Genomic DNA, 20,548 nt, shown 5'->3' with positions numbered 1-20,548 from the left:
TACTCGATAGACGGAGCCAGGCATGTTGTTCATTCGATACTTTCCTGGAGTCTATGATTCCTTTGCCTTAGTCAGCAGTCCTCACTGCTGAGGCATATGTCATTTCCCTGCCGTTTGTTGCTTTCTTTAGTAATCAAATTCAATGTTTTGATAAAAATAGCAATTAAGGTAAAACTACTTTTTACTACATTACACTGACCAGTCTTGGTAGAAGGCTGCATTTATTAAAGAAAATATAGGATTTTCTGGAAAGAACACTAATACACAGAAAACACTTAAACTACTACTTTATAAGCTATTTGATTAAATGACACTAAATACTTATGGACTCACCAGCATTTGTAAAAATGCAGATACTCGCTTTTCAAATAACTTGTAATCTCAGGTCAGCAATTAGACAGGTACATCCCCGAAGCTGCTGATGAAGATGGCTTAAGTACCTTGCTGCACTTTATATATTTTGCTTGTATTATTTTGATACTATGTAATGTAAATCTTGTAAAACTATTACTATTAATGCAATGTTTTGTTGTACTTTGATTACTATATGCATGTGTTGTGATACTTGACATGACGTCATCCACCCCAGAACGTTCCCGCCGTTCCGGTTTTGGGGTGTGACACGTTGGGAGGCAACTATGACGATGTGATCAAGTAGAGATTTCGAAATTTGGATATACCCTTGTTCGATGGTGAAAATCCAGATGGGTAGATTCTGGGGGAAAAACATTATTTCAAAATTTTCAAACTCTCAGAGGCCGATAAGTTAGAGGCGGCGATGGTAACCCTCGAGTGTGATGCTCTTCTGGGGTTTCATAGGGAGCACGCTCATTGGCCGGTGACACGATGGAAGGAGATGAAATATCTTCTATTACGCCAGTTTGGTCCGGTTAATGTAGGTATGTTACACCAATAATGGTTTGACCTGACTCAATCCGAGTCAGTTTTAGAGTACCAATGTAAGGTCCTGAAACAGATCTTAACCAGTGATCAAACAATCAATCAATCAAAAATAGTAAGAATTGAAGTAGAAGAAGAAGAAGAAGAAACAAGCATGCACACGTTTATATCACAAAAACGTCTGGTACAACTTGTGGATATTCTGGCCGCAAATGCTAAACAATCAACAACGACAAAAGACCTTGAACCCTATATATAGAAGACACTGGCCGTAAACAGGGTTTACAGCCGTAAACCTGTTTTCGGCCGTAAATACATAACCTGGTCTTAAACACCTAAATAACCTGAAAATACATGAAATGACTCAAAAGACCTTTTTACAATGGAAAGCCTAGACCAAACCATAACCTGGACCCTTCAATCTCCCCCTTGGTTTGCGACTATCCTGACTCAATCTTTGTCGACAAGAAAACATCTGATTTGCCCATAGCCCTGTTCCACGTCCTTTTGTTGATGATACCAGCAACCATAGAAGTATATTCTTTAGCAGCTGGCTCAAAAATATCTTCTGCAACCTTTATCTGATGAAGGTTCAACTGATGAATATCCCATCTTCCAAATTGAAACAGATCTCTTTTATCATATAATCGAATGCATCCATCTTTAAGTTTTATTACAGCAGAAGTTGTAGTTTCATCAAAAACCCAGTAGATTATGGACTGCAATGATCCATCTGGATAATTCTAAAGCACAGGAATCTGTATCACTTGGCTGGTGGCAGGCCACATCACAGTTTGAAGAGGAAGATTGGCTTTGGGATCAAGTACATTGGGGTATTGTTTGATTATTGACTCTGCAGTCTTCATTGCAGGAAAACCCTTCTTCACTTGATCCTCCAAAAATTGCTTGAAATGTGTTGCCTTGGGATCATGTGAAGGATTTTCAAAAGGAGCATTCGATAATTCTATGAGATCAACCTTGGTCCAGGAATGGAAATCATGAAAGTCTTTGTAGAACTCCGTATTTCCACTCTTCTGTCTCACGAGCCACATATTTAGCGCATCATGAAACCTCCATTAGACAATTCCTGACCTATCACCATATATGTCTCTAAAACGTTTCTCTTCAAGGTCTATAATGGTGATTTTGGGATGATCTCCAGGAGCATTTTGATCTGAGCTCCTTTTAAACAAAAGTTGTCGTTTCTCAGCGGATTTTGCCAATCTGGCACGTTTCAGAGCAACAACATTTGTAACTTGAGCTGGTTCCTTTCCAAATCGATCTACAACTCGAGATGTTTGTGCAGGTGGTGGAACAGCAGGGTGAGCTTGAGAAGGCAGGTACATTCTTGACTCATTAACGGATGATTTAAATTTGTCTCAAAGTTCCTCTTCCAACTTCTTCTTCAAGTCAAAGTAGCTGGCTGTAAGGAGACCAAAATGAGTTTGAAGATCAGTGATTTGATTTGTCTTTAGAGTCTTGTCCTTTTCAAGATCAGCAACTTGAATTTTGAGCTTGGTATTTTCAGTCATAAGATCAGCTACTCGAATGTCAAGCTCAATATTTTTCTGACTAAGCACATTTATCTCCTTTTGAAGCCCAGGGATAGAAGGATTATCTTCTCCAGAGTGGTCTTCTCCAATAGAAATTCCTTTAGCTCGGGGAAAAGGCATTGAACTTTGCTCTTTAGCTAAATGTTAAGCAAGCCTCACAGAGGCAGCATCATGATCAGGTCTAGGAGGAGAATGCGGGTGTTGGGGAACCACCAACATCAAAGGTGGTGCTTGGTATTTCATGAGTTGGTCCAGATGAGTCAACAGTAGGAACAGGTGTTGGATGAATTGGTTGGCCTTGAGATGGTTTAGAGATCAGCACACCAGGTCTTGGATCAAGCCTTCTTCTTTTAATAGGAGGCGAGGACGTCAGAGTTGTTGTAGGATCAATCTTAGGTGGCTCTATGGTAGGAAGAACATTATCAAGGGCAGGAATCCCTGAAACTGTCTCCTTAGGAATTGAATTGTCAGCCATCTGATTGGAGATACGAGGCATGGTTTCAAGAACATCTTCAGTCTCATGTATCTCTGCTGCTGGATGAGAAACATCATGGATATTGTCAAAGAACAAATCGAGCTTTTCATCGGACAAAAGATTTTCATTGCTTCCAAAGTTTAGGGGAATATCATCCTTTCATAGCCTGTAAGATCGAGATCCTCGAATGAATCATGAGCATCTTTAGTTTTTGCAGATGTAGTTTCCCTAGTTCCCTCACTGTGGTCACTTTGAACAGGCACAGATGTCATGTCATGTTCTTCTGCTACAGAGGCACCAGGAATAGTAGCTTCCTTTTCATGATCTGAAACAGTTATGCCGTCATCTTCTGAAGATAACTGCTCTGAAGATATTTTGTCAAAAGACCCATGAGATTCAGATGCTTCATTCAGCTCAGCATACTTTCCAAATTTAACCAATGGAAACTTTCCTTGAAAGACGACTTTTCCCTTGCGATTTTGTTTAATCAGTCCAATAGTTTGTGGACCAAGAGACTTCATATCTAGGATTTCTACTTCTTTGACCATCTTTGGGAATTGCACATCAATAAACCTTTGAATGAACCTGGGATACATTAAGAATGTGTCCCGTGTCTTTGCTTCGATATTCACCACAAATTCATCCAAGATAAATTTTGAGAAGTTGAAGTCGATTCCAGCAGAAAGAGAAGTAATAGCTCCTGTGTTTCTCAAGGAAATCTCATCAGCACCAGTTCTTCTGCCAGATATGCAACTCACAAAGATGTGAGTCAAACATCTCCAGTAAGGTGGCAGGAGTTTCTTCACAGTGGGAGGAAAATTGCCTTCGTACCCCATCTTGACTAGTATCTCTTGGACGTCATTGATTCCAATCTTAGTATGAAATGAAGATTGATTAGCAATCAGAATAATCTCCATGATGGATTGCTTTGTTATCACAAGACTGCATCCTTTCACATCAGCTTCAATAGAGACAGCTCCATTATTTCCCTTCTTCAGTTTAGCTGTTTGCTAGAAATCTTTGATGACGCCTTGATAAACAACAGGATTTATAATGAGAGCAGTAAATAAGCAGCACTCCCTTATCCCATGAATCATTGACCTGAACTCTCCATGAGCAACAGGAGGTTCCGCCAGTAGGATTGCTAGATTGTCACTATCAGCGAATTTGAGGTTTGCCATTTAAACTGCACAAAACAGCCCAAGTGAGAAAACAAAGCATTTAATCAATATAAAATTTATGTTATTCCCAATCAAACAATTTATTTTGGCCTAAAAACAAAAATTCAACAATTTATTGACCAAAATGAGTTTATGGTCAAAATGGAGTTTACGGCCGGAAACGGAGTTTACAGTCGTAAACCCATGGCCGTAAACGCCGACGGCTGTTTTTCTTCGATTAAGCCCTCAAAATCCGTCGATTTGATGGAATAATTACATATCAGTGGTCAGTTTTAGCATACCTACAAGAATCACGAATCAATTTCTCGAAAAATCACAAAAAAAAATTGAAGGAGAGAAAGCACTATGGAGTTTACGGCCGGAAATTCAAAAACTGAATGGGTGGGGTAGATTTCGGCTGTAAACATACTTTTATATCTGTTGAAAAGTTGTGCTGTAATCCACACTGTGTAAAACTAAGTCCAATACTCAAAAATTTTGTTTTATTATTATTATTATTATTATTATTATTATTATTATTATTATTATTATTTAATTTTCAATAAAAAAAATTAAAAACAAGAAAAATAGTAGTTTGCGGTCAAGTGTTTACAGCCGTAAACAGAGCTTACGGTCGAGTTCACGGTTAATGAGTTTAGGGTGCGGGAAAATTACGGTCTTTGAAGATTCATTGTTCACGGTCACTGAAGATGCTCAGTTTACGGTCATAAAATGAGTATACGGTTATTGAATATTCTTGATTTTACGGCCGTAAATAGGGATTTACAGCCGTTATCTATTGGCCGTAAACATACAGAAGTTGATGAAAACTCGAATTTTGAGCAGTTTTGATCTCCTTTAGTCACGTAACCACCAAAACAATCTCGAAACAATAATGAGGACCAGTTCCTTTGACCGAAACAATAAAGAGAGTCAGACATACCATTAAGAATATGACCACCACATATGTAATCATCATTTTCCCACTTTGATCTTCTTCTTGTTGCCTCCAAAGTTTCATCTTCAACAGATGTCACACCCCAAAACCACGAACGACGGAAACGTTCTGGGGCGGAGGACGTCATGTATGCATCACAACAAATGTAAAGTAGTAAACAAGCAACAACATCATCCATTGCATTAATAGTATAATTTTAGTTACAAGTGTTTTCTTTCATAGTACAAGACATGATGATAACTTATCAAAATAAAAGATGAGTCTTGACTGCTCCGTCTTCTCTGAACCTTGTATCGACACCTGTCTATTTGTAACCTGAGAATACAAGTTATTTTGAAAGAGTAGATCAGCATTTAAGCTGGTGAGTTCATAAGTATTTAATGTCATTGCTTTGATTAGTTGATATGAAAGACTGGTAAATGAATGATGAAACATTTAGTATAAGTATGAAAAGCTCTAGAAAATCCCATATTTCCTACTAGTATAAAAGTAGTCTTCTACCAAGACTCGAATGTTTTGAAAGTAGTCTTTTACCTAGACCTGACTGTTTTGAAAGTACGCATCTCTTGAAAATGTGATGGTTTTTCCTTGTTTAACTCTTATTAGTAGTCTCTTAAGTATACCTAAAATGGTATCAACCTAGAACATCCGTAGACTGTTCATTTACCTCTGTTGCTAACAGCCGGGTTTAGGAATAGTTAGTCCCTTATGTATATCCATGATGGTATCAACCTAAAACATCCGTAGATTGTTCTTTTACCTCTGTAGCTAGCAGTGGTTGTTGGAATGGTTAGTCCCTCAAAGTATGATGTGGTACTAGGAGATAAAGTCCCAGTCTATCTCGTCGATGATGTGATTGAATCACAAGGCAAAGATAGAAAGGCGAACAATATAACCGTATCTAGACATATAACATGTAATAGTAATTTGCCATATAATGTCTATGTAAAAGTATTCATGTATAAGTATTCATGTAAGAGTATTCCTTCATATAACATGTAGTAGTAATTTGCCATATAATGTCTATGTAAAAGTATTCATGTATAAGTATTCATGTAAGAGTATTCCTTCATATAGCATGTAGTCTAGACTCATGAATGAACTGACTCCGGTGTAATTTCTTGTAGTAGTGATAATGTTTTGTTTACTCTAAACTATTCCTATAACAGTTTACTAAAATGTAATTTATGAGTGTCCAAGTAGGTTTATACACCTTTGCTACCCAGGAGTATCGAAACTAAATTAACTGGTGGAACATTTATGACCATATATGTATACATGATATATAACTAATATTTAAACGACCTTCGGAGGAGTACCCGATATCCCACCAGACCACATCCAAATCGAGGAAAAGGAAACAGGGTGGATAGCCTTTCTAAGTCTTTTAAACATTTCTTATATAACTATACATATAGAGGCATGCAATTTATAATATAAAAGCATAAAGAAGTTTTGTAAAACCGTTGAAAAGTCTAATAAAGAATTTGTGACTTGATGTCAGTTTATAAAATGATTGAAAGTATTTTGTTTGATACGACAGTTTAAGTACACGTAAAACCATTGTTTGACAACACCCTTGTAACCGATTTTGAAAGGAAGCTTACAGTATGTAAGACAGTTTGATAAAGACCTTTAATCATGTAAAAACGTTTAAGAAAGTCATTTGAAGTAATATGTTTAGTAAAACTGTTAAACTTGTAGTAAATCCATTTGTATACTAGTTATAAATCCCATATGATTGATTTATTAACAACAAGTATCTCAAAATATTAATGTTTTTCGTGCCAAAATAATCGTATGTTTGTAGTACCAAAGATGGACACATATACATACAATATAAGCAGAGTGTTTGATTTATATATATATATATATATATATATATATATATATATATATATATATATATATATATATAACAACACTTTTCATTTCAAAAGCTATGATGTTATCGTGATACATTTTGTATACAAAAGTTTGCTACAAAGTTTATAATATCACATATGATTTCGTTGATAAAAAGCGTATAATGAACTTTATTATATAACACACGACAATAATCGAGTATTTAACTTGTATTCCCCCCCTTAAAAGCATATTAAAGTATTTATAAAACATTTAAAAGTGTAGTTTATAGGGGTATGAACTAACTTGTTTGATTGAAGAAAGCGTGACGAAAACCGAGCAGAACTTCTACTCGAGAAAGCGGATCTCTCGAGATTCTCGGGAAATCTCGGGAGTCTCGGGAGTGTAAAACTTTCTTCCCACCTTGGATATGAAAACCGGGCCTTTGGGATGATTCCGAGGGTTGAAACGCAGAGCTTCGGCGCGAGAAAGGAAGGAAATTAGCAATTTTTGCCGTCACCCTCGCATCCTTTATATAGTGAAAATATCTGACGGACTCGCCGAGTAGGGGACACCTACTCGCCGAGTTGGTCCATACTCGCAGAGTAGGGGACACCTACTCGCCGAGTTGGCCCATGTGGCGGCTTTCTGGTGGTGCCACGTGTCAACTTCTGGGTGGTGCCACGTCACCCCTATCGCGTGTTAGCCTTCGAACTTAGAAAAATCATAACTCTCGCATACGAACTCCGTTTTTGACGTTCTTTATATTCACGCGTAGGTAAAATCAATATCTACAACTTTCGTTTAGACTCCGTCGGCTAAATCTTGACCGATCTCAAATTTAACAGTAGGAGGAGTTTAGACTGTTAAATGACCGCGAAGAATTCGTAACTCCTTCATACGAACTCCGTTTTCGTCCATATTTTTACCGTTGAGTTCTTATTAATGAGATCTTCAACTCTCATTTAGGTCGCGTAAGCCAAAAACCGCTCGAACTAAAATTCGAGTTTCGGGTCGTGCACTGCTAAGCCGAATCTTAGAAAAATCATAACTTCCTCATACGAAGTCAGATTTGGGCGTTCTTTTTATTGACGCTCTTATCTTAACATATTCTACAACTTTGGTTTAGATTGATAAGGCTAAATCTCGCTCTATCGTAAATTCACTATTTACGCTTCCCGGTGCCGTGCCGGTTTTGCCGTAAAACTTCGACAAGTCATAACTTCTTCGTTATGACTCGGATTTCGGCATTTTTTATATCTTCGGAATCCTTGTTTCGACCACTACAACTTTATTTAACCCAAATAAGATTTTAGGAAAGTTAAATTTTGACCTAAATTTGACTTGCGTCCCAACATATCGACTTGAAATATCGGGTTGTCATAACAGATTCTAGTAAGACTGGCATAGGTGTACTCAGAACATACACCACTTTCATAGTGGTAAGGAGAAACTTCATCTTCTTCTGCCATCTACGAAAATCTTGCCCTTCAAACTTGTTAAGTTTTTAAAACTTACTTGTCATTTCCTTCACAGAATCACCACTTGCCATGATCACAATTTACTTCGATTTTTGTTAGAAATATGGTTTAGTGACACTTGGAAATCTGAGAATCGTGATGATCACTTTCAAATCGAAGTATTTGGGTGGTACTCCCAAATCCTCAATTGGATAAGACTTAGATAAAATCAAAGAGAAAAGAAAGAGAGAGTGAGATGGTGTAATTTCGTGAGTACCAGAAAAGTGACTAAAATTGGTTATAAACCTTCCTTATCTGAAAACTTTCAAAACTGTCATATAACAGTTTTTCTCAACAGTAAAAACTGTCATAAATCCGGGTTTTGTATAAAGATTAATTCAAAGTCAAAACCGGGTCAAATATTCAAAATTTTGATTTTCTGATGCATTTTTAATACAGCAATATAACCCAAATAAAAATTTACCGCGCTGACTTGGCAGCTCGACCCCAGCCAGGGGCTCTGCCCCCGGGCCCCCGTTCGTTCAGGGGCTTCGCCCCTAAATGACAGTATACTTTAATACTTGATCAAACTTAAACAAGTGTATACTCCACACCTTTCTTACTTGTTTAATATTTATCAAGATCATTTTTAGTCAACAAAGTAATCCCTATTACATTTAAATAACATTGATGACAAATCAGCAACATTTTGTTCAGGGGAAACCGAGAGTGTGGGAAAAGTGGCTTTCATAGCCTGAATTCTGTTACAATACATCCTACCACACCGCAACCCACTTCTCCCCATTCAAGGCAGTTTACAAGAGAGACCCACTGATAGAGCCAAATTCGAGATTGGCAATCTCCTAAGAATTAAGAAAATAACGAAACAATTTGGAACAATTTTCTGTTTTAATTCCTCAACTCAAAGATGTGATTACATGAATATAAATAAGCTTCTAAACTGCATGCAGCAACTAAGCAACTAAACAGGAGAATTTGATGGAATCGTGGCCTACATCACTAGTGGAAACAAAATGCTAACTAATAATAAAAATAACAATGAAGATAATTTTGCTTAATACTCGGTCTACATGCAGGTGGACAAAAAAACATGATATCTACTATGTAAACATATTCGTATCAATACTCTGCCCTATAAAAATGGCCTTGTCCTCAAGGCCGAGATCATGGTGGCCGATGGAAGCCCACGATGGGTCCAACTCTAATTGAAGAAGGAGAAATTTGGGTGGGTTGCATTAGTGACCCCGGTTGGTATTTTGCAGGGCAATTGTAACAAAGAAATTCGGTGCGTCGTTTTTGCATTTCAGTGGGGCTTAACTGCTTGATCGGAAGTGGTGAAGAAGATGTTGACGCGATGGGAAATAAGGGTGGTTTTGTAGGCGACGATTCATGAGAACCATCGAATGACGGGACTTGAGCTTGGAGCTTGTCTTTAATGAGATTTGCAAGGCCGTAAGATTGATGAAGGGTGGTGGTTTTGTAGAGTGCGATTTCATTTTGAATGTCATCTTGAAGGCCGGATAAGAAACAATTGAGAAGTGATTCTTGGGTGAGGCCGACGACACAATTGTTAGTCTTCTCAAAATCGGCTTGGTAGGCAAAAACGGTAGAAGTTTGCGTAAGCTTGAAGAGTGTGGCTTGATGATTGACACAAGTGGATGGGCCGAAACACAACTCCAATGCTCGTGAAAATTTTGTCCAATTTCCAAGTAGTTGGTTGTTGGCCAAATGTTTGTACCAACTTTAAGCTTCGCTGGTGAAATAGAAGAAGAAAAGTGATAAACGTTGTTCTGGCGGGATTGCGTGATATTTGAAGTAATTGGTGGTTTGAAAGAGCCATTCAAGTGGGTTGGAGCCATCGAAGGTGGGAATGAAGATTTTGGGTGGTCTTGGTTGTTGTTGTGGCGGTGGCGATGGTGGTGGCGGCGGGGGCTGGTTGATATGTTGGTTGGTGAGGAGGTTGACAAGAGTAGTCACGTATGTGGTGAGTTTGTCGAGTCGGGTGTTGGTGGCGGTGGTAAGGTAGATGAGAGCTTGAAGTTGGTCTTGCATGGAGAGGGGTTCATCGGGGTTCTTTTATTGTTTTGGAGGCATGGTAAGAGAGATGAAAGCACCAAATGATAGAGCCAAATTCGAGATTGGCAATCTCCTAAGAATTAAGAAGAGAACGAAACACTTTGGAACAATTTTCTGCTATAATTCCTAAACTCAAAGATGTGATTACATGGAAATAAATAAGCTTCTAAACTGCATGCATCAACTAAGCAACTAAACATGAGAAATTGATGGAATCGTGGCCTACATCGCTAGTGTAAAAAAAAATGCTAACTAATAATAAAAATAACAATGAAGATAATTTTGCTTAATACTCATCTTCATGTAGGTGGACAAAAGAACATGATATCTACTATGTAAACATATTCGTATCACCCAACAAGGATCAATCGTATACCTCCCTGAAGCACGTACCTTGCGGAAGCACAAGTGTATCAACTCTCGAGGAACAAATCATAGAACGGGACAGCATAAAAGGACAGAAAATAGAGGTGCTCATCAAATAAAAGGACAGTCCGGATTTCGAGTCTACATAGGAAGACTTTGAGAACATACACAAGTTGTTTCCAGAATTCGATCTTGAGAACAAGATCAGTATTTTGGGGAAGGATAATGGTATGCACCCACCACTCCAATTCACTTATCATAGGAGAAATAAAAGGAGACCACAAGACCATGGGAAGCAGCCAACAATTGGGGACTCCACTACTGATGTCAGCCAAAAGAACAGTAGAGGGGTATCTTGGGGATTAGTGTTTTAAGCTCCCATATTTATAGTAGAGTAGTCTTGTTTTGCAAGAAGAAAAGAAAGATTAGAATCGTTTCCCCTAGGAGATTGTAGCATCTCGAATAGCTACCGATTTACCTTTGTTATTCAATCAATCATTCAGCTATATGTGTGGCTGTTCAGTCTTTTTGTGTGGTTTTTCTTTCTGTTGATACTACTAGTCTACAACATGTGTTTAATGGAGACTCTTTCCTAGTTTCTTGAATGTTAACTCTCCACAAGCTAGAAGAACACCAACTATGGTTTAAAATTAAACTGCATATCGTGAAATAAAGGGCAGGGCTTCTTCTGACCAAGCAACCATATCTTTTCCAGAAAGGTTATTGAATAAATCTTGAGACATTTTTAACTCACCAAACATTGCGTACATTGTGATACACGAATATTGAAATGAAACTTGTTGTTCTTCAGTTCACACATTCGTGGATAATTTTTCCTTTTTCTAAATCTTTTGTGTTCGCCAGCTGCTGTTAAAGACTGATACGATATTTATGTTTAGATGGTTGTTTTTCATTTGTTCGAATGATTCCAGGACTTTGTGGTGACACCCGTTGTGTGAAAATCCTGCTACCCCATGAAACGTCATATGGTTCTTGCATTACGTTACATATCTGTGTTCTTTTGCACTTGGAGTAGACATCGATCAATCCATTCATAACAATGCTTGGAAATTTTCTTTTAATTACATATACATGCAAACCACATTACAGTACATATCAATAAGTCCAGTCCTAATGAAAACATCAGATTCCAATCCTTTCTTAATCATCTCTTCGTGAAGCGAAACACCATTTTCAATGTCCAAAAGCTGAGTACAAGCTTTTAATACAAATGTGTAAGTATACTTGTCTGGTTGTACTCGTTGTTTGTCTTTTTAATTATTGTACATAATGATTGCTTCTTGATGTTGCACTGATCTCATATGAGCTTTAATCATCGAATTCCATAAGATAAAACTTGGGTTTGGTGTAACATTGAAAAATAATCGAGCAAGATTGATTTTTTTTGAATTAAGTGTAAAGATTCAATGAGACAGGTGTTTGTGAATTGTCTTGTGTGACACCTGAGACTATTAATTGCGTATGGATTTGATGTAGACGTTTTAGGGTTTTCCTAAAGATGAGGCTGATTAGATGGTTACTATTGTTTGAGGGTAATTGCGAAGGAAAAGTAGAAAAGGTTATGGAGAGGAATGTTGATTATGATTAGGTTCGTTTATTATTTGAATAAAACCGAATTGTTCAATTGGACAATTTGGATTGGACTATTTAGTTCGGATATTTGGATTTTTTTATTGGTTTTCGACAAAACCGAATTATTATTTTTGATTTTGAATTGGTTTTGATTTATAAAATAAGAACCGAATAGTCCAAAAAAACCAAATAAACATTTATTATATATATAGTTATCTATTAATTTTGTAATCTATTTTTTCAAATAGGTTCAAAACATTTCACCAGATAAAAAAACATCAATATGTATTATCTCTAAAAAAAATTTTGTCTATAAACTATTTAACTATAATATATATGTTTAGTAGTTGTTTATAAATTTCAAATCACAATTAAATAATTTTTTTCGCTTCTTGTGTAAAATTGGGTAATATTATAATTATATGTTGTTTTTAAAATGTTTCGGTTTTTGAAAACCGAATTATAAAAACCGATCCAACAGAATTGTAATTGGATCGAATCAGATCAGATTTGAATTTAGTTTGGACTATTCGGATCCATGTTTTGAAAACCGAAATCAATTTAGATTCACTTGATTGGATTGGATCAAACCGATCCATCCAACGAACACCCCTAATTATGATTGAAGATGTGCAAGAGATGGCTTCGTTTCATCCTTCTAATTCGAGTGTCATGGACGACGATGGAATTGTCTTGCGTAAAACCGGCTACATTTTACTAGCGAGAATAAAACATTACAAAGAACTACATATGCGTTGACCATGGCATTTGAACTTTGACGGCGTCGGGCAAAAGTCATCATCATAATTTCCATTAAACTTTTAACTGATATACTCATAAACACCAACCATTTGATGGCCTAATTCAACTGTGTGTGTGTGTGCTCACGTTAAGAAAGAGAAATTAGGGAATATGACTTATTAAGGTAATTAACTTTTCGGTATGTTTACATATGGATAACTATCTTTTTTTGTATATATCTAGGTAACAAACTTATTGGAAGTGTTCACATATGATCATTATGACCTGCTATAACTAGTTAAATCCTAGATGTGAACGTTTTCAACAAATTCGTTACCTAGATGTGTACAAAAAAATAGATACCCAAATATGAACAAAACGAAAAGTAAATATTAAATTACACGAATGGTCTCTGTGGTTTGGGGGAATTTGTGTTTTTGGTCCCTAACTTATTTTTTTAACTTAGATGGTCCCTACTGTTTATTTTTGTTGCGCATTTGGTCCCTGTCTTACCTAAAAAGACTATTGTGCCCTTATTAATTTATTTTTTAATTAATTTTCTTATTTATGTATTTATATTTTACATATTTAAAAAAAAATTATTAGACCACACATATTTGTATCTTCTCGGATGATCCCTACTGTTTATTTTTTAATTAATTTATTTTTATAAATCGGATGGTCCCTACTGTTTAATTTTGTTACGAATTTAGTCTCTGTCTTACCTAAAAAGACTATTGTTCCCTTATTAATTTTTTTAATTGATTTTCTTGTTTATGTACTTATGCTTTATATATTTAAGAAAAATTAGTAGGCCCCATATATCTGTATCTCCTCACCATCCCATCTTTCATCATTCTCAACTTCTATTTATTTTCCATCTTTAGTAATATCGACGTCTTCATCATCACTTCTTTTTTCGATCCTTCAACTCCGTCGAATCAACACCACAACCCACTAAAGATGAACAGACAGTAGGTTATGGTGTTGGTTCGCCAGAGTTGAAGTACCAAAAAAAGAATGATAGTGAAGACGTCGATGTTACTAAAGATGGAAAAGAAATAGAAGATGGGGAGGATGAGAGATGAGATGGTGACCGGTAAGACCTAAATTAAATTTCTCAAATGTGGTTTCAAGTTTATGATGAAAAGATACATATATGTGGGGTATATTTTTTTTTTATAAAAAGTAAATACATAAATAAGAAAATTAATTAAAAAAATTAATACGGAAAAAATAGTATTTTTAGGTAAGACAGAGATCAAACGCGTAACAAAAATAAATAGTAAGGGTCATCCGAGTTACAAAAAATAAATTAACTAAAAATAAACAGTAGGGATCATCCGAGGAGATACAAATATGTGCGGTCTATTAATTTTTTTAAATATGTAAAAAATAAATACATAAATAAGAAAATTAATTAAAAAATAAATTGATAAGGGCACAATAGTCTGTTTAGGTAAGACAGGGACCAAACGCGCAACAAAAATAAATAATAGGACCATCTAAGTTAAAAAAAAATAAGTTAGGGACCAAAAACACAAATTCCCCCAAACCACAGGGACCATTTGTGTAATTTAATTTTATTTTTCGTTTTATTCATATTTGGGTAACTATTTTTTTTTACACATTTAGATAACGAACTTGTTGAAAGCGTTCACATCTAGGATTTAACCTACTATAGCAGGTCATAATGGTCTTATATGAACATTTCCAACAAGTTTGTTACTTAGATATGTACAAAAAAAAGATAGTTACCCAGATGTGAACATACCGAAAAGTTAATTACCTTAATAAGTCATATTCCTGAGAAATTAAATATAATTTTACCGTCTATTTTTATTCATTAGGCTACACCGTTGATAATAATAAATTTTAAATAATAATAAAAAAAAAATTTATTTAACAATAAATTACAAACAGATATTTTCAACCCAATACCAAAATGATGACTATTAAAAGTATGAGGCTACATAAACCATATATATAAGCTATTTACAAAGAACTAGGGTTTGTATCATCATCGTGTCGCTGCGGAAGCTCCAGTATGTTAAAAAACACAGCTTGACACCATATATACAACGAAGATGACTAAATCATATAAAGTGGAACACAAAAATATTAAAATAAAACATGGATACAAACAATTGACTTAAAAGTGTATCTTTAAGAAATTAATAAAAAAAAGATTATTAAAAAATTATATAAGGGGTCAAAATATAACTTTAAAATATAGTAAGGGACCAAATTATAATGTATAAAATACTAATAATTTAACTTTAAAATTATAAGGGTTGAAAACTGTTAAATAAAAATTAATTAAGGAGAAAGAATAAAAACATATATAAATTTTAAAATTATAAGGATAAAAATTGCAACATAAAAATTAGTTTAGGGATACAAAATATAAAAACAAATAAAAATAAAGGGAGGAAAATGAAAAAAGAATTGAAAGTGTAAAATCCTTTTGTGCTTATGGGGAATGAATAAATAGTGAATCCTCTCACATACCAAGTTTTGTAATATATATATATATATATATATATATATATATATATATATATATATATATATATATATATATATATATATATATATATATATAAGTAAAGGGAGGAAAATGAAAAAGAAATTGAAAGTGTAAAATCCTTTTGTGCTTATGGGGAATGAATAAATAGTGAATCCTCTCACATACCAAGTTTTGTAATATATATATATATATATATATATATATATATATATATATATATATATATATATATATATATATATATATATATATATGTGTGTGTGTGTGAAAATATAAAAACCCAGATAATAATATTCGAATTGAAAATATAATTGCTCCATAAATAAGTCGTTGAAATTTGGTTTTGAAGAATAAACTAGATGAAGACCAGAAAAATAAAACACATGGTAAAAAATAATGGCTTTTAGAATTTAGAGAACAAAAAGAATTAATATGGTTAAAATAAAATGAGAATGTAAATATAATGGTTTTTAATATTTTGCTATGAATTTCATTCTATTTTGGTCAGTAATCGATATTTTCAATCCGCTTTTTTGTTTGTGATAGGTTTGTTTTAATAATTTACAGTTTTGTCATTTTTGGGTTATCGATACAATCAAAGGAATTATTTAGAGAACAAAAAGTATTAATATGGTTAAAATAAAATGAGAATGTAAATATAATGGTTTTTAATATTCTGCTATGAATTTCATTCCATTTTGGCCATTAATCGATATTCTCAATTAGCTTTTTTGTTTTGTGATCGGTTTGTTTCAATGATTTACAGTTTTGTCATTGTTGGGTTAATCGATACAAGCGGATGTTTTCGAATATTTTGAAAATACCATGGTTGTGCGTGGTGAGGTTTTGTGCAATTTAGATCCAAAACCGTAAATTAAATCGCATATATGGTTTGAGTTATTTCGAAACCGTAAACATTCTAAACCGCATTATACGATGCAGTTTGGTTTGGACGGTTTATGTTGTTTAAATGTGGTTTTGAGATTTGACTAATTATTTATTATAAATTTAATGACAATAATATCATCGTTGTCACTAACGGCTTACTAAGTGGTCATTAAGAAATTTGGTGGTGGTCATTAAGAAATTTGGTGGTCATAGAATTGTGGTCATTAACTACTTATTAATATACATAAGTTAAGAAAACATAACGACTATAAAATAATGGTCACTGAATGTTAGTTGAAAATGGATTTGTGACCAAAAAATATGATCAGTGCATTAAATTTCGGATTAATTAAATTTAAAGAAATATTGTTTACATTTCAAAAACTTAAGATGATGCCATTAATTTGAGATGAATTGTAATAATAAACGTTATAATATTTTTGATTTTATATATATATATATATATATATATATATATATATATATAAAATCAAAAATATTTTGACATGGCATTATCTTATGTTTTTGAAATATAATCAATATTTCTTTAAATTTAATTAATCCGAAATTTAATGCACTGACCATATTTTTCGATCACAAATAATGTAGTTTTGTAATCGTAAACCGTAACCACATCGCATAATGCGGTTTAACAAAAATAAGAACCGCAAACCGCACCGCGAATGTTTTAAACCATGTTATGAAATGCGGTGCAGCCAGTTTGTACAGTTGCACATCCCCAATTTTTATGGTATAATCCCTTTAATTGTGTATCAAAAATATCAAAAAACTAGATGAACATTAAATAAGATGAAAATTATATAACCATATAAATATTCATCGGATCAAACTGATCCACTTAACTAATCGGATCGGTTCAAAACAAAATCAATTGAATCGCATGGGCTGTCATATATCAACATCCATAATTGTATTTTCAAAATATTCGAGAACATCACTAAATAAATATCGCATTAGATTAGGTATGTGGTTCCATAACTGGGCCCTACACCAACCACATTTTAATGAATGCGACGAATAAACCACAAAAAATTTCCTAGATAGCTAAATGGTCAAACTATAATTTCTTCGATTGTATCGATTAACCCAAAAATGGCAAAACTGTAAATCAATGAAACAAACCGATCACAAACAAAAAAGCTGATTGAGAATATCGATTAATGGCCAAAATGGAATCAAATTCATTGCAGAATATGTCAATTGGAAGGGAAGACAATCAAATTGCAGTCAATCTTTTCATTTGCAGGACAGAATCCTGAGTTCTCTGCAACTTCTTGTCGTGAATTGCCTGCTTTGATAGATCCCAAAATCTAAATCCCCAATCAGACTCCATAAATTAAAGTAATTTATAAGTGTAATCTAAAGGGTATATCAAAATCAGTAAAAATGTCAATCTGATCTAAATCGAAAGTGCTTGTTCTTAATTTCAAACCAGAGATAGATGATGAAGATGATAATAATACAGAAAAGACATATAAATACAAACTTGCGTATATGTAGGGCTTTGTTTCGAACCTATCGGATGCAGAATACAGAGCATCAACCCCAATTTCGTGTCTTAATTAGATCGATCAATAGAGAAACGAAATACGAAATTCAAGATCAAATGTCAAGCACACGCGCAAGGATTATCAACAACAACGACTTGCTCATCATCCCCGCTCCTAAACAACAAATACCCGATAGCAAGTCCGACAACGATGGCGACAAACACACCGCCGTTGAACGACATGATCGCGAGCATAAGGAAGTAACCAAGCGCGGAGTTAATCCCGAAGAGTACGGATCCGGTAAACCTCCCAACACTCCACCGGCCACCGCGGGCGAATATCTTGGTTTTAAGGAGAGGAGTGGCGTCCACAGCTCCATCGGTGTTGTTGCTAACGGCGGAGGAAGAGAGGAGCTTGAATCGGAGACGGCGATCTTCCATGTATTGGTAGAAGACGGAGAAAAGGAGGCAAGCGATTAAGGTGAGGGAGTAACTGAACAATGAGTCCGTCTTCCATGAATCGAATAGCAGAGTGACGCTGGTGCCCCAGTAGAAGGTCATGTGCATCATGGTTGCGTCGTCTTCGGTGCCGGCGACGGAGATCGGAGATGAACCGTTGGTTGGTGGTTGTTGCGTGTGAGAAAAGAGAGAGGGAGATAAGAAAGAGAAAGGTTGCGTTTAGTTATTAAAAAAGGGAACAGTAGTACACCGGAGAATGAATATAATGTTGTGTCGTGGTGTGTACTACAATGGGTACTATCGATTGATTCTTTTCGCTTTTGTACTACTCTCTCTTGAAACTTCGAATTCGAACCCAACACATCCAAGTACACTAACCATCTTAACTATAAACTAACCATCCATTTTTTTTTCACGTATATGTTCTCAAGGTTATATTTAGAGGGGTTTGCATAATGGATTTAATTCAAACCTGGTGATTATATTGGATATCCAATTGAAATTAAATTGGATCACTTGCGAAATTTAAAATTTTAATTGGATTTGATCGATTTTAAATCATCCTAAGAAATCTAATAGATAATTGAACCAAACCAAATTCAATTGGATATTAAATATTAATCCGATAAATATATAATTACCATCCAATATTATTATTAAAGCAATATTAATTGTTTTAAACGTTAAAAGTTAAACAATTAAAAAAATAAAAATAAAAGTCAATTCAGCATATCCCTACCCTTACTTGATTTTGGTTTCCAAAATTCACATAGTTTCCAAAATTTACCTTAATTGTAATACAGTTTTACAAGATGTTTTTTATTTTAGGATTTTGAGTTGTAATTCAATCATCCAAAAGTGTTGGGCTTTAAGGGAATACATTTTAGACCTTATTGGATGATGATAATGTTGGTTAAGGGATCGAAGCCCTTGACTTGTGTTTTGAAGCCAAAGGGTTAAATGGGAAAGTGATATTCAGACTTCTTTGCTCGAATTAATGAACTTTAGTTCGATATATTTTAAGTTAAAAGTAATTAGATAGAATGGTGAGACTTGTCAATACTTTTGCGTGCATATAAAAATCGCCGAAAACAGAGTTGAAACGATGAAGTTATAATTGTTTGACGTTGGAATGGATTAGGGTGAAAACCGGTCGCCACTGAGTGGAGAGCAGATCTCCACGACATAGTGACGACTACAGAGTGGAGAGCAGATCTCCACGGCATGGTGATGACCACGGAGTGGAGAGCATATTTTCACGGAGTGGACGCTAGGCAGCCCAAGTCCATGATTTGTAGGGTTTCCAATGTATTTAAATGAAGGGTTCCACATTTTTGGGCATTTAGATCTTGTCATTTGTGGTTTTTGGCATTTTTGGTCCATTTTACGGGTGATCTTGGAGTTAAGTGGACTCTAACATCTTTTGATCAGGGGGAAATGTTACTTGGACCTCATGGAGTAGGAAAGTTATGATATTTTGTCTCCCCTTTAAAGCCATGCAAGTTATCTTGGTCATTTAGGTAATTTTGGTATACTAAAGTTTAGATCTTGAAAGTTTGTGGCGTTATTATGGATAAAGTTGGAAACTTTATCCATATAAACATCATGTTGATTCAGATATGAAGGTTGAAGACTTGGAATTAATGGATTAAGTTGAGAATGATGCATTTTTGGTCCCTTTGAGACTTAAAGTCTAGATCTTGGTTGCTTGGACCACCCTAGGATAAAGTTTGAAACTTTATGCATTATGAAGTTATTAGTTGTCACATATTATGTTATGAGCCTTGGTCTTTATGGATTAAGCTCTTAATGAAGGTTAGAGACTTGAACTTAATGGATTAAGTTGAGAATGATGCATTTTTGGTCCATTTGAGACTTAAAGTCTAGATCTTGGTTGCTTGAACCATCCAAATGGATAAAGTTTGAAACTTTATCCATTATGAAGTTATTAGTTCTTACATATGATGTTATGAGCCTTGGTCTTTATGGATTAAGCTCTTAATAAAGAAAAGT

At 34.8% G+C, this 20,548-nt stretch overlaps 1 protein-coding gene across 1 annotated transcript; it reads right to left on the bottom strand.

Annotated features, from left to right (window-relative positions):
* Positions 1-17,987: 17,987 nt before the first annotated feature.
* Positions 17,988-18,845, bottom strand: LOC145062828 (copper transporter 5.1-like). Its single transcript, XM_079010420.1, has one exon. The coding sequence runs from the start codon at positions 18,644-18,646 to the stop codon at positions 18,197-18,199; it is 450 nt and encodes a 149-aa protein (XP_078866546.1). The 5' UTR covers positions 18,647-18,845; the 3' UTR covers positions 17,988-18,196.
* Positions 18,846-20,548: the final 1,703 nt, after the last annotated feature.

Source organism: Lactuca serriola, chromosome 7, assembly GCF_051521515.1.
Source record: "Lactuca serriola cultivar US96UC23 chromosome 7, Lser_US96UC23_V15, whole genome shotgun sequence".
Classification (NCBI taxonomy): domain Eukaryota; kingdom Viridiplantae; phylum Streptophyta; class Magnoliopsida; order Asterales; family Asteraceae; genus Lactuca; species Lactuca serriola.
Note: the sequence above shows the minus strand (reverse complement) of the source record. Positions and strands in the feature narration are given on the sequence as shown.